Raw genomic sequence first — 13,728 nt, 5'->3', positions numbered from 1 at the left:
ACAGAATTATTCCAGCTAGGAAAGACCTCTAAGATCACAGAATCCAACTGCTGACCTAACACCACCACAGCCATTAAATCATGTCCCAAAGTGCCACGTTTACACTTTTTTTGAACCCTACAGAGACGGTGACTCCACCACTTCCCTGGGCACCCTGTTCCAATGCCTGACCACTCTTTTAGTAAATAAATTGTTCCCATTATTCAATCTAAACCTCGTCTGGTGTCAACCTGAGGCCATTTCCTCTCGTTCTATCACTTTATACTAGTGAGACCAACCCCCACCTCACTGCAACCTTCTTTCAGGGAGCTGTAGAGAACAATGAGGTCTCCCCTCAGCCTCCTCTTCTCCAGACTACACAACCCAGTTCCCTCAGGCCTGGGCTTGACGTCACGCCAGGAAACTGCTACCCCCTCCCCGGCCCCGACAGCATTTTCGTGCCAAAACAGCGCGGGTTGAGGTTAAGACGCGGGCCCCCAATGTCTCCCGCAGCAGTGGGATGGGTGCCGGGACCTTCGCGGTGCTGCACCGTTTCCCCCGACTTCGACGTCGGCAGGCAAAACTTGGGAGTCAGCATGACGCAGTGAGGCAGCGATACGCCGCTGCCACTGGAAGAAGAATGACGGGGCCCACCCCACGCCCAGGTCCGCCCCACGTCCCTGCCCGGTCCACACCCCGACCCACCGCGCACCTCCACCGCCGCCGCCACCACCGGACCTGCTACCCGGATATGCTTTCCGCGCGCCCTTCCGCACTGGGCCGCACTTCCGGGTCAGGTTGGGGTGCCGCTCTGCACCGCGCCTCAATGGTCACGGTCCGCCCGGCGGGGGGATCGCGCAGCTGGCGGCCCGGCCGGGCCCGGCGGGTGAGGCGCGGGCGGTACAGGAACCGGCACTGGCAGCTGGACCGGGGAGGCGAAGCGGGTCTTCGGAGGGTCGAAGGCGCAGGGGGCTCGAAGGGCTCTTTTGAGGGACGGGGAGTCCCACAGCGGGGCGGGACCTTGGGGCACTCGGGAATCCCCTGTAGGGCTGGCGGTACCATGGTGGGGTGTGGGCACCTGGAGGTCTCCCTGCAGGGCTGGAATCCCACGGCGGGAGCTTCAGGGAACCTCGGAGTTCCCTGTGGATCAGGCTGCCACGTGTAGGGGTTGTGAGATCTGGGGGGGATTTCCGAAGAGGCAGAGACGGAAGGAGGTCTCCCAGGGCTGGGGAGCCCAGAGGGGTGCCCCGGATGGCGATGCGCCCAGTGTGGTCACCTCGGTGCCCCTCGGAGCCGACCACGGCCGGCCAGGCCGGAGTTGCCGTGGGGTGTGGGGTCCTGCGCGCTGCTGCTGGAAGTCACGGGGAAATAGGGTGGGAGTCCCCATCCCGTTCCTTGGAGCTGCCCTGTCTATAGGAGCTGCTGTCCTCGTCCTATTTAAGCCTAAAACCAACGAAATCCCGTGGCTGGGGCCAGCTCCCCCGATTGCATCGGAAGCCACCTCTCCAGGACGCAGCATCACGCCTGTGACGATGTCAGGGGGCTGTGGGGTGCTGTCTGAAGTGCTCGATGTGGCTCTGCCTGTTCCTACCTGCTGCTGCTGCTGCCGTCAGGTTACTGCCCCGGAGCTGGTGAAGTGCTGCCAGCAAAGTCAGCAGGAGGGAGAAACCTCTCCCTTGTGAGCAGGCCACAGCTTGGCGTCTGTGTTTGTGAGCACCATTGTTGCCAATATGCAATATCAGAGCTGGTGGCTGTGGCAGCTGGAGCACATTTCAAGTTCTGGATAATGTTAATGCGTTGACAAAACTCAGTCCTAAATACAGAAACAAACCAGGTGCTGCCTCCCTCCATGCCCAGCTTTCTGGCAGCTATCCCCATTTGTATCTGACACCCTCAAAGCAGCTGTCCCATGAAGTTTGTTTTCAACGTTTGTTTTTGTTTTGTTTTGTTTGTGAAGCAAGTAATGGATTTAATTATCTGAGGACCTTGTGTACCTTTCATTTGATTGTTGGAATTAGCAACTTGTTTCTTTCCCATGGAGAGGGTGTGTTGGTAAGATAAAGCCATGTGTTTCTGTGGGACTTTAAACTTCCAAGTGTGACGTTTCTTCCAGTCAGACATAAGTCAGTGTACACACTCCCTTAAAAATGTGAGTGGCAGCGTGAAGGGATTTCTGCCTTAGTTGTGTTTTGTTATTTAAAAAACAAATGTGATGCTTTGGAACTAATGAAGTGTACAAGGGAGTGATTATTTTATCTGCTTTGCTTTCTGTGGATGTTAGTAATCATGTCTGAGAAAGACAGCAGTGAAAGCCTGAAGGAAGAAACTTGCGAAGACAAAAATGAACAGAAAGCAGAAGAGCTTAGCTGTGATAAGAGTGATGAAGTAAGAGAGCAAGAGTCTGAGCCTATGCCTATGACTCGGAAAAGACCTGAGCCCAAGCCCCCAAGTCAGCCTCCTGCCACAGAAAAGCCAGCAGCTGAAACCCTGAAGGTATGTTCCTGTTCCTTGCTCTTAATAGCGTGTTTTGTGACTCTGAGCAGAAAATAATTTTGACCACGAGCCTCACTGCTTTTAAAAAAATTCACATTGCTGTTTGTCTGAAAAGAAACTGCTGCACAGAAGTTACACATCACAGACTGCTTGTGCTACCCTTCTCACCTGGATCACTCTCTTTTGCTTTTCTTTATTGAAGGTCTCAGATTCTCCAGCTGTGGTACAGACAGGATGGGGGTACTGGGGAAGCTGGGGGAAATCTCTGCTGTCAACTGCAACTGCTACTGTAGCTACTGTAGGTAAGGCTCTTTGTGGTATTTGATAATAACCCAAGTTGGTGCTTTTAAGCTTGTTTTTGTTACAGCAGCAATTATTGGAAGAATGTCAGCAGAATTGTTCAAGTAATGGGGAAAACATATACCAGGAGGTACAATGAGATTAAGGAGGTATGCAGAGCTAACATTACTGTCAAGTTTTTAAGGTGTTTGCATAATTTTCTGCAGGTATTTTAAACTGATACTCAGGTGGTTATTTACAGCTTGATTTAAAAGCAGAGATGGTACCTGAGATGATTACATTGGAAAGCAAGCTGCCCAGTAATAGGTTTTAGTGCTGGGTAAACTCCCTCGAACAAGAGGAATTCAGAATATTAAAACCCAATATGCAGGCCTAATCCTGATTTTTTTTTTCTGTTTTCTGTTATATCTCATGGTTAAAGCAGTATTCTGCTGTCTTCTCTAGGTCAAGGTATTTCAAATGTCATAGAAAAAGCAGAAACAACCCTTGGGATCCCCAGTCCTAGTGAAATATCATCAGAGACTAGAGATGCTACAAGAGGTCAGTTTTTACTGCATACAAACAACACTGAAACATTTCTCATCACATAATCAGCACTAAAATAACATCACCTTACTGTGCATCTTTCATATGGGGTAGATATTTCTGTGTTAAAATAATAGTCTATGGCTTACTTCTGTTGGCTGTGAAAAGTAGGTAGAAAAATGACATCATCTCTACCTCTGCTCCTGGCTGACACTTGGTGTTTGTTGATTTTCTCTGCTCTGCAGCTGACAGGATCTTTTTTTTTTTTTCCCTGGGAGTGAGGAAATTAATTTTATACCTTCTAACACAGGAAAGGAGAGTCCTGGTGCTGGCAGCACAGATGCAGTTGATGATGGCAGTTCCTTTCCTATTGCTGGAGCTCTTGGAGTTTTATCAACCATCTCTACTGCTGTCCAAAGCACAGTGAGTGAGTTGGGAATGCAGGAGAAAAGGGGTTTAAGGGACTGTTGGGGGGGTTTGCCTTTCATCTGAGAAGAAGCTTTTGACTTTTGTGGGATGAATGGTGAGAACCTATTCCAACACTCAGACAATCTTTATCCTGTGCCTTTCTTCTAACTGCCAGTTAATGTGTAAGTTGTCTTGAATTTTGATAGTTCTGTGATAAATGTTGATACATAACAAGAAAGCCTAGCAGTGCAGTGTGTGGTGCGTGCGTTCCCATGCATGCCACCTCTGTTATCTCTGCTCCCTCCCTTCAGAGTATTCAGGTAATTACAGGGTCAGACTCATTCCTGGAATATTTCCACTGCTTTCCACAGAACTGTCTAGAGATGAAATCCATTCTCCTCTTCAAAAACTTCTGTGAAACTAGCCCAAATTGCTTGGAAATCAGCTTGTTCCTGTAACCATGAGAAATGCACTTCAAAGGAACCCATTACCCTTAGAAACTGCTTTTGTGATCTGTCTTGTCAGTTGGCCCATGAATCTGAGAGCCACAGATGGAGAGCTTGCTTCTGCTTTTAAGGCTTGAACAAGAGTTAGCAACCAAAACCCATAGGTCTAGTGTTTTCTGATTGGAAGGATGAGAACTAAATCCTTTAATACTTTAATGTACTGGGAACCAGCCTGTTCACAAAATAAAAATGGTATTTCCCATCACATTGCTGCAGCTGTCTGAGTGCTATATTAAACTGTTGGATTACAATGTATTGTGGCTCTTTGCATGTCCCTCTGCTCTTTTGTGGTGATTAGGGTTGAATTTTAGGGTGACAAGGACCAATTTGGCTTATATGTGAGTGCCTGGCATAATATTGCTGATACAAATCCTCCAATTCAATTTCTTCAATTGAAGAGTCTTCTGTGAGTTTTACATGCCTTCTATATCCAAATCTTGATTCCTAGGGGAAAAGTGTTATTACTGGAGGTCTGGATGCCTTGGAATTCATTGGGAAAAAGACAATGGATGTAATAGCTGAGGGAGACCCTGGATTCAAAAAAACAAAGGGCCTAATGATCAGAACCTCTACGTTATCTCAGGTATGGCAGTTTTCTATCAGCTCCTCATTGGTTTCTCTTGCTTCATCTCCTTTTTGTGATTCTGTCATTAAGCAGCCATTTTTACTATTGAACCAAAAGCCTTCTCCTCCCATATTCTGTGTATTTTGGTGCTGACCTGAGTCCCCTTCTTTTCTTTTTCAGGTCTTACGAGAGGCAAAAGAGAAAGAAGAGCAGCAGACAGCTACTGAGGTTACCATGGCTACAGAGAAGAAAGCCCATTATGGGTTACTGTTTGATGAGTTTCAGGGTCTTTCGCATCTGGAGGCTTTAGAGATGCTTTCCAGAGAGAGTGAATCAAAGGTAAATGGCCTTGGGCAATTTGCCTTCTATTTTGAGTTCAGCTGAGCAGGGAAAGAAAGATTAGAAATATATGTATATACATGTAAAATCAAGCACTCTGAGCTTCCTGTAAAGTGATTGATTACACAGTTTCATTTTGACCCCTGCATTATGATCTGGTTGCTTACCTTGGGAGCATTATGTCCTGTTCTCAGCTCCCAGAGTTGGTCTCCTTACTCAACCAGCCTCAGTTCCTGCATGTCTTCCACAACTTTTCACAAGTCACTCTGTCCTCATACCCACTTTTTTGCTGCCTTGGTCTGAAGAAGAGGAAAGTATTGGAAGCACAGCAGAGATCATTCTCCCTGTCTTGAGGCAGGGAGGAGGGCAGAACAGCATGCAATTTCAGAAAGTCATTCACTTTTTCTAATGAAAAAAATTTGAATAACCACTTAAGAATCCATTATTACCTAATAGGGCTTCACAAATAGAAGTCTTTTCCCCTTTCCTTCTTCCTGTAAGAAAATGCCACTTTCTCATTAACATACATTTTACATATGATGCAAACCAGTCCTATATCTTCCATCCTGTTTCTTTTTTCCCCTTGTTGGATTTATGATTCCCTCTTTGCCTGTGCTGCCCTTAACTAGGTGAAATCAGTTCTAAATGCCCTCTCTGGAGAAGAGTTGGACGCACTGGAGAAAGAAATGGAACAACTCAAAGAAGCATTTTCTTTACCTGAATTCTTTGAAGAGGAGGAGGAGGAAAGTAAGGGTAAGAGAGTCTCAGGTTCTCAAAGGAGAAGCTGGTTCTCAATGAAATTCTCAGTGTAGACCAAACTAGCCCTGATCACTAGCAATGGGCATGTTGCCAAAGTTAAGTTATTCTTTAGCTGAATGCTTAATCCTAAAGCTGTCTGTAGCCAGGAGCAGGACAGGTAGCAATACCCTTTATCTGGGAAAGCTGCTGTGCATTAATTCTGTAGCAGAGAGAATTTCTTGCCAGAGCAGGATTAGAGTTCCTTGACTCTTGAGCAGTTCATAGAACAGACCTCATGCCAAGATCCAAATACAAAGAAATGCTGGATTTTCCTGACCACAAGAGACAGACTGTGACTACACTTGTCCAACCTTTGGGAAAGCAAAAAAACCTTTTTATTTAGTTTTAAATAAGAGTTAGCCACATGGACCAAAAGACTCAGAGAAGCCTCCATGCACAAGACCCATCTGATACTTGAGGTTTATGCAGATTTAGATGTAAATTTCTTGCATTGCTTTTACCTAAATGGCTCATCAGGGGGGACTTTCCACACCTGCACTTGCTATCGTTTAACATTTAATGTGTCTTCTATTTGCACATGATGGAGCTCTCACAGCCTTCCCCCTGCTGTTAACATCTGCCCTGCTGTATGTAACAGGAGAACCATAGGCTTTAAGTGACATTTCAGGCTCTCCAAGGTGGTGTGCAAGTTAGTGCATTATAAAATGCTGCCTGTAAAAACAAAACAAAATTTCCTTAGCTAGAAAACCAGAATTGAGAAAGCAAAAGCCTAACAGAAAGCAGAAGTTAACCTTCTGGCTCTGGTGCCTCCACCTTTTCAGAACTTATCTTAAATTGTGTTTTAAAAGACCAGGTTTGATGCATTCTTGCCTGAGGTGATGATTCAAAGGGAAATAGTTGGCAGACTTGTGCAGGTCTAGTTGTGCATTGAAGTGCTGCTTATTCCTGTGCCTGTCCTTTGTGTGGATCCTTTGTCTGTCCTTTAGGAGATGAGGAGTTCACAAAAGAAGTAACGGAGTTGTTTTCAGAGCTGCGTGTCTCCTCAAAGCCAGACAAATTGATCATGGTGAGTTACTTTCCATCTGGAGAGATTCCTCACAGGAACTGCTTCTCAGTCCTGTTTTGCTTGTGAAAATCAAATGCATGAAAACAAGCTGTGTTTTAGATCTTTTGACAATGGTGGGCAAAGGAGATGGGCTTTTTCCTTCGACTTTATGGGGCACAAGCATGTTCTCTACTGTCTTTGGCTCTGAATCAGTAGACACCAGTGTGTCTTAGCCCTGTCTCTGGGCAGTACTAAGTTGTGGCAAAGACAACTGAGAGCAGTAAGCCTTCAGCCACCATAGTGAAATCAACCTACAGTCTTGTATCAAAGCCCTTCTCTTGGTGCAAAGAACTCTCTTTATTATGTTCAGAAGTTGGTTTGAGGAAGAATCTCCTTTCTTGCCTTCTTTTCACTACCCTTCAGTTCCACCGAGTGGCAGCAGCATTCTGCAGACATGTTTTTAAAGCACCTCTATCAATTGTGGTCTTGCTGGTAAACCAGCACCCAGTGGTACAGAAATGTCTGCCCTCAACGATATCAGTGCAGCCAAACCTCTGCAAAGTCCTGAAGGAGTCGTAGCTGTTTCCATGTTTTGTGGTGTGCAGGGGGAGGCTTTGCTCCAGCCATTAAATCCTGTGGCACATCTTCCTGCAGGTGAGGTCATCTGCTCACAAATGGATAGCACGATTCAACAGCAGCCTTCCTAAAGAAGAAAAAGAGAGTGAAGAAACCCAAGAAGTAGAATCCAGAGATGGTGACCATGATGCTCAAGAATCAGTAGAGGTAACTGAGTCATGAAGGAAGATAATATCTGACCACTGAGTGTTTATCTGGCTGCTGAGTTACAGTTGTGATATCCAGAGTTTATGGGTTTCTATTTCTGTGCAGATGCTGACGTCTGAAAGGGCAGGGTGGTGATAGTGCATTGTGTGATTCACTTGGGTTTGGATGGTATGGGGAATCTTCTTAACTCTTGCAGGACATTCATGCATTTGCCATAAGAAGTCTGGCTGAGCTAACAGCGTGCTCCATTGAAATGTTTCACAAAACTGCAGCTTTGTTTCTGCATGGTGAAAAACAAGAGGTGGCAGCCACAGACAGAGCCAAGTCCCTTTCACAGTAAGTTCACCTTTTAGTAAACGTGTGGCATATAACTGCTCACATACTGCTTACATTTTCTAATAATTATTTGCAAACCCATGGAATTCAGGGTTCTTAAATTCTGTGTTCAGAGTTGCAATGGGTGGCCTCTCTGTATTCCAGCAGAATTCAGCTGTCTCTCTCCAGCTTACAGACACTTCTTGATAGCAAAGAGGAAACCCTACATGAAAGCTTTTGTATAGCCAAGAGGAATGTTTGTCCTAAGTTTGTGCTAGTAAATAGACATTTAAAGTACAACAAAACAGTTGTATAAAAGTGATCCTTAATTACTTTGCTAATCATTTAGTATGGTAGGTATGTGATGCTGTAAAATTACTGCAACTAACGAGTAGAGTGGCCTTACCAATAATGCATCATGACACAAGGGTTTTCTTTTGTGTTGGGAGATGCTTGCCAAATGTAGGAAACGTGCAGTGCTTTCTAATTCAGGAAATGACACTTGTCAGTAAAAAAAAAGAAAACAAGTTAGCACCCTTCTTGACTGGATGTGTCTGTCCTCTGAGTGCTGTCTCAGACCTTTTGTTCTTGTTACTTATTTTTCCATCCTAATTTTTTTTTAGGAACTTCTGGATCTTCCATACACTTTATAAGCTCTACATCAATTTGGGGTTAATTTAGGAAACAAGGCATTTGTTTGTGCTTTAGAGGAATGCTAATAGAAAGTTTCTTTTGTAGACTGTATTTGCTACATGGTTTTCTCACTCTTTTTCCACAGAATGACTATTATGCTGTGTAAAGAACTATCAGCCTTCTCTAAAGAGTTCACTACGTGCTTGACGACTGCAGGGGTAAGAGCTACACCATAGCTCTTGGGAACGAGATGTGCTTTGTTAATTACAGCCTTGAGAGATTCACCACAAAGTGCTGTTTGTGTTTTCACATTTAAATGTGCAGCTTTTCAGCCTGTGATCTGATCTTTTGGGTCAGTGTGGCCCATATCATGGCAGCTGAGCTTTCAGATGCCTGCTGCTGCATCCAGCCTGGCACAGAGTGGGGGTGGGAATCGGTGCTGGCAGCACGAAGGGAGACAAAAGAAAATAAGGTTTGTGATTCTGTGGAGGGTTTTTCAAAACACTTAGGTGTTACTGAAGACAGTGCCATTATCCTTAAATTCTCCAGCTGCCCACAGCTCATTTGCTGACATAATGTGTGTATTCAGGTACCCGTTGTGCTGGCCACCTGTGGGTGACTTTGGTCTGATTTGCATGCTACAAGGCAGGTCCTCTGCTGCTTGTGACTTCCCTTTCCTATAGTCAAGGGAGCAATGGTGATTTTAAACTTAGTGAGGCTTTAGCTTTATCTTGCTTGAAGAAATGTGATCAAATTTTCAATCAGGATAATATATGTCTGATCTCTGCAGGTCAACGAGAAAGCAGACGTGCTTAATCCCTTAATCACTGGAGTGTTTTTGGAGGTCAGTTATACTACAGTTAAAACTTTAAGCTAATACTCAAAAAATAGATACACTGGGTTTTTTTTCCACTTAAATATCTTTATGCATGCCAAATTCTCTAACCCATGGTCTAAGATTCTGCTTACCTACCTAATAACTTAAAAGTTTTAATAAATGTCTGTAGGTTTGCACAGGAGATGAGTTACTTAGTGAAGATTGAGCCTTATGTGGTCTCAGCTGACAATTCTGATGGGTCAGAAGACACTTATTAAATTCAGCAGTCTGGATTTCTAGAATTTAAATGTCCAGAGTCAAACCTTAGACAAGCTCAGAAATGAGCATGCAAAAGTCTCAACGTTTTCTAGCTATTAAGTTGGTTCTCAATGCTTGTGAACTTCTGAGGTGTGGTGGTAGGAAACGGATGTTTCCCGTTGGTGTGTTCTTCCTTCCTGCCACAGCATGCCTGTGCTTCACTTTGAAATAAATTCTTATCTGTTAGCAAAAACAGTAGCCTGCATTTGGATTGCATCTGAGCTTGTTTGTCAGTTTATAGGTCAGTTGATTTTTTTTTTTTTTTTTTTTTTTTGCCTAGTGGCATAAAAGCCTCTCCAAAACTTAATATTAATTGATTTCTAGAATGCAGCCTTAAGAATCCAACAAGCAGCAGCCATCTCTTTCTTATGTGCATTAATCAATGCTGTTTGAAATGAGGATGTGGTTAGTAAAGCTGATTGGTAGCATAATTATTCATGTATGTATTTTGATTTTTTTTTTGTTGTTTTCATAGGCTTCAAACAGTGCTTCATACATCCAAGATGCCTTCCAGCTCTTGCTGCCTGTGCTGCAGATCTCTCTTATCGAGGCTAGAACGGAACTATCACAGTAATAAAAGCCCTTCTAATTAAGAACTTTTTGACCTTCCCACTTCGTAGTTTCCATGCTGGAGAATGATGTAATGGCTCTTACTAAAGGGAAAAAGATTAACTCTGATCGCTGCTGCTGCAAGAAGGGTGATTAAATGCAGTCTGGCAATGACAGCTCTTACAGCACATTGAGAGATGTGATTAGCATAGTCCAGGCTGGTGGACAACGTGACAGACTTAAAGTGCAGTCTGCTTCTCTGTTTTCATGGACTGTCTGTATCCTTTTTTGCCAAAATCCCTCAGCTCTATATGTTAACAAGCTCTTTGTCTTCACAGTCCAGAGAGCTTCTCCAGTGCTGGAGAAAAAGAGTAGCAGCTGGCTAGTTAAAGAGTTCACTAAGATCATGGTGTGATTTTTTTAAGTCAGAGAGACATAATTAGCTTCCTGGTAGCTCTGTGTTGGTGTTGAAGTGGATATTGGATAGGAGGTGCAGGAAAAGGCCAATATTTAAGATTATGAACCTTGCAGTTCCTAGGCTGGAGAGAATAGAGCAGAGAGGATTTCTTTTCAAGCTCTTGCTGGTGAAGAAAAGCTGGAGTTTCCTGAAGATGTCTGTTAATGACTCAGGGATGTGGGACAAGGACTCTCACTAGGGTGCTGTTTCTCATTCTCTTGCAGAGTGCTAGCTTCAGCATGAGCTGGGAAAATGCTGATCTAGCCCTGAGAATGTGGGTACTTTGTTCCATAGCAATAAATGAGAACTGGCTAAAAGGAATTGATTTGTGTTTGGGCAATTTAATGAAAAAATCTGGCAGAAGGATTCCCCTTCTTCAGTGCAGCCTAACCTGTCAGCCACAGACTGTTCACAAACTCATGTATTACTTTTCTTCTTTTTCTCTGTAAAACTACTATAATGCAATGCTCCTTCTTGGAAGGGGCATTAAAGTGAGGTGACAGGAAGCAATTTGATTCTGTTAGCAGGAGTCCTAATTTGTCTCAGAAGCTGCTCCACATATGGTATCTGTTTCTTTGTGCTGTGAAAGTTCCCTTCTTTGTTCCTTTCTTGCTAGTTCTATCTTTTGAGCTTGCTCATTGGGAGGGAGCAGCCTCTGTTAGAATCACAAGAGCAGAAATGCACAGCTAAAATGGAGCTGCAAGAAGTCCAGAATGGCCAACCAGAGGTGACTGAGTGTCACACCTGCCTCTGTACTTGCTCATTGGTAACAATGATGCTCAAATCCCATTTTGAAAATCCTCTGGGTTTTAGCAGGTCTTGCACATTTTCTGCTGTACTGAAGCTTTAACATTTCTCTGCTCTATTTGTGCAGTAGAGAAGTGGGTTTTACTATTAAAATACCTTTTGGCTAATTCTCCTCTGATTTTATATATATGAAAAAAAGCTTTCCCTTAGTTGTGGTTGGACTGATCAGATCTCTGAAGGGAGAGCTTTTTTTGTTTGGGTTTTTTTTTTTTTTTGCATCCTAAAGAAGACCAGACTTGAGAGGAGTGTGTCTGGGTTAAAAAAAAATCTGCACTACAATAAACTCTTATTTTTTTTTTCCTTTGGTTGATAGCATTATTAAAGAAAGGATTTGGTTTTGACAACCTTTCCAGTTAAAAGCTCTCAAGATGGCAGTGGGCACAAGTGACATGAGAAGAAAGAACTGTGGAGTTGTTTTTCTTCTCAGACCTGACCAGGGTGTGTGGGGCAGGGCTGGGTGCTGCTCTGGGGCTGGGACAGCTGGGCCTTTTCTCAGAGCAGGGTGTGGGCTCTGAAGCCAAGATGGAAAGTGAGAGCTCCCACAGCTGAACTCCCAGTTCCTGCATCAGTGCAAAATGGCAGCTTTGCTCCTGCTGCAAAGCTGAGACTCACAGAAATGTCAGAAGAGAAGAAACAAAGATAACAGGGTCTATGAAGCAGCAGCTGCTTTCCTTGCAGATAAATTCTACTGACCTGCAGTGCTTTAGAGTGTAGAGTAGTTTAATAATTAAAGGAAATGAGGTGATTTTTTTTTTTTTTGAAGGTGCAGGCAGTAATTCTTTCAGTCATGCCCATCTGGGTTTTGTTACAGCAGCCAACAATCAAACATGCACCAGCTTCACTCGTGTGCCAGTGCAAGGACTGCAGTAGGTAGCCAACAGAAACACTTTCACAGTTGCTGAAATCTTCCTACCCAAAGGATTAATCAGAATTCAGCATCCAACTGGCTGGAGACCTTATTGCTCGGCCTTGCCTTCTGCATGAACCTAATGAGAGCTGGCAGTAATTTGAGCACTTCTGGTAGTGTTTGGGGAGGTGATAGATGGCTGAGAATAGATAAGAGTTGGCTAAGATGATGACAGTGACTTGGGGGTGGGGGGAAAGCCTTCCACAATTATTTCCTTGGGAGAGATTCTGTTACTTGCAGCTGTAAAAGCTGCTTTGTGGCAGCTGCTGTGGAAAGATTTAAAACATTAGAAAGGTTTGGTCCTCCCAAGGGACTTTGGAACTTGCTCCTAGTCCTTGGCCAAGCAGCTTCCCGAGGACTTGGTCATTATTAAAACACACACGTTCAGCAGCAGCAAACCTTTCACACAGGTGAGATGAGCTGTTGCCTTCCTTTGGGAGAAGCAGCAACTCTCAGGTGCCCCTGAGCAAGGGGACAGCTATCCCAGGTCACCCACAGCACAAATTGAATGGCCTGACTCAGAGGCAGGAAGAGGAGAAGTGACAGGAGGAGAAGAGCAGCTCTGGCATTTCCTTCCCAGGTGTGCCCACTGGAGCCTAAATAAACAGTGGCCTATGATCATGTGATTTAAGCAGAGGTTGATCTTCTGTTGGCACAGAAATGAGGGCCAGAAGGACTCAGTACTGCATTGGTGACTTTTCTGGGAGTTTTGCTAGTCTCTTGCAGCTCTTGTGACAGCAGCTTGGAGGTGTTTCAGGTGCTGGCTGTCAGATTGCTTCCCTGCCTTCAAAGACAGCTTTGTGCCCACTACAGAGTGACAGCAGAGCCCTCATGGTTTGTGGGTTGGCACCCAGAAGTGGTTGTGGCTGTCACCCTCTGCTATCCTGCTGGGTGGTGGCAGCCATGCACCCCTGTGCCACATGATGCTGGTGGCTGCAGCCTGGTCTGATGGTGAGGGCAATCCCTGGGAGCTGGTTCCCTGGGGTGATGCTTTGTGTCTCTGTGTCCAGGGAGTGATGGAGGGGCTGTCTGCTGGGCTGCTCTAGCTGGAGGATGGTGCAAGCTCAATAGAGCACTGAGAGCCTGTCTGGGGCTGGCAGGGAGGAAGCAATGAGGTCACCAGTCAAAAATAAGGTCAAGCACAGTGTTTGTGTGGGAGGATCCTCCTGAGGAGGCAGGAGCTGCTCAGAGGAGTGGGGCTGGATGCCAGCTGATCCCAGTGC

General features: G+C 44.9%; 1 protein-coding gene across 1 annotated transcript; it reads left to right on the top strand.

The window, feature by feature from the left end:
- The first annotated feature begins 2,265 nt into the window (after positions 1-2,265).
- Positions 2,266-11,512, top strand: FAM114A2 (family with sequence similarity 114 member A2). The gene is made up of 13 exons (XM_054388955.1): positions 2,266-2,472; positions 2,675-2,774; positions 3,217-3,312; positions 3,608-3,720; positions 4,660-4,794; positions 4,957-5,115; positions 5,745-5,868; positions 6,861-6,940; positions 7,574-7,702; positions 7,899-8,038; positions 8,796-8,868; positions 9,441-9,494; positions 10,261-11,512. Exons 1-13 carry the CDS (start codon positions 2,266-2,268, stop codon positions 10,357-10,359), a joined length of 1,509 nt encoding a protein of 502 aa, XP_054244930.1. The 3' UTR covers positions 10,360-11,512.
- The last annotated feature ends 2,216 nt before the right edge of the window (positions 11,513-13,728 follow it).

The sequence above is a fragment of the Indicator indicator genome, chromosome 18 (genome assembly GCF_027791375.1).
Source record: "Indicator indicator isolate 239-I01 chromosome 18, UM_Iind_1.1, whole genome shotgun sequence".
In the NCBI taxonomy this organism is placed as follows: domain Eukaryota; kingdom Metazoa; phylum Chordata; class Aves; order Piciformes; family Indicatoridae; genus Indicator; species Indicator indicator.
Note: the sequence above shows the minus strand (reverse complement) of the source record. Positions and strands in the feature narration are given on the sequence as shown.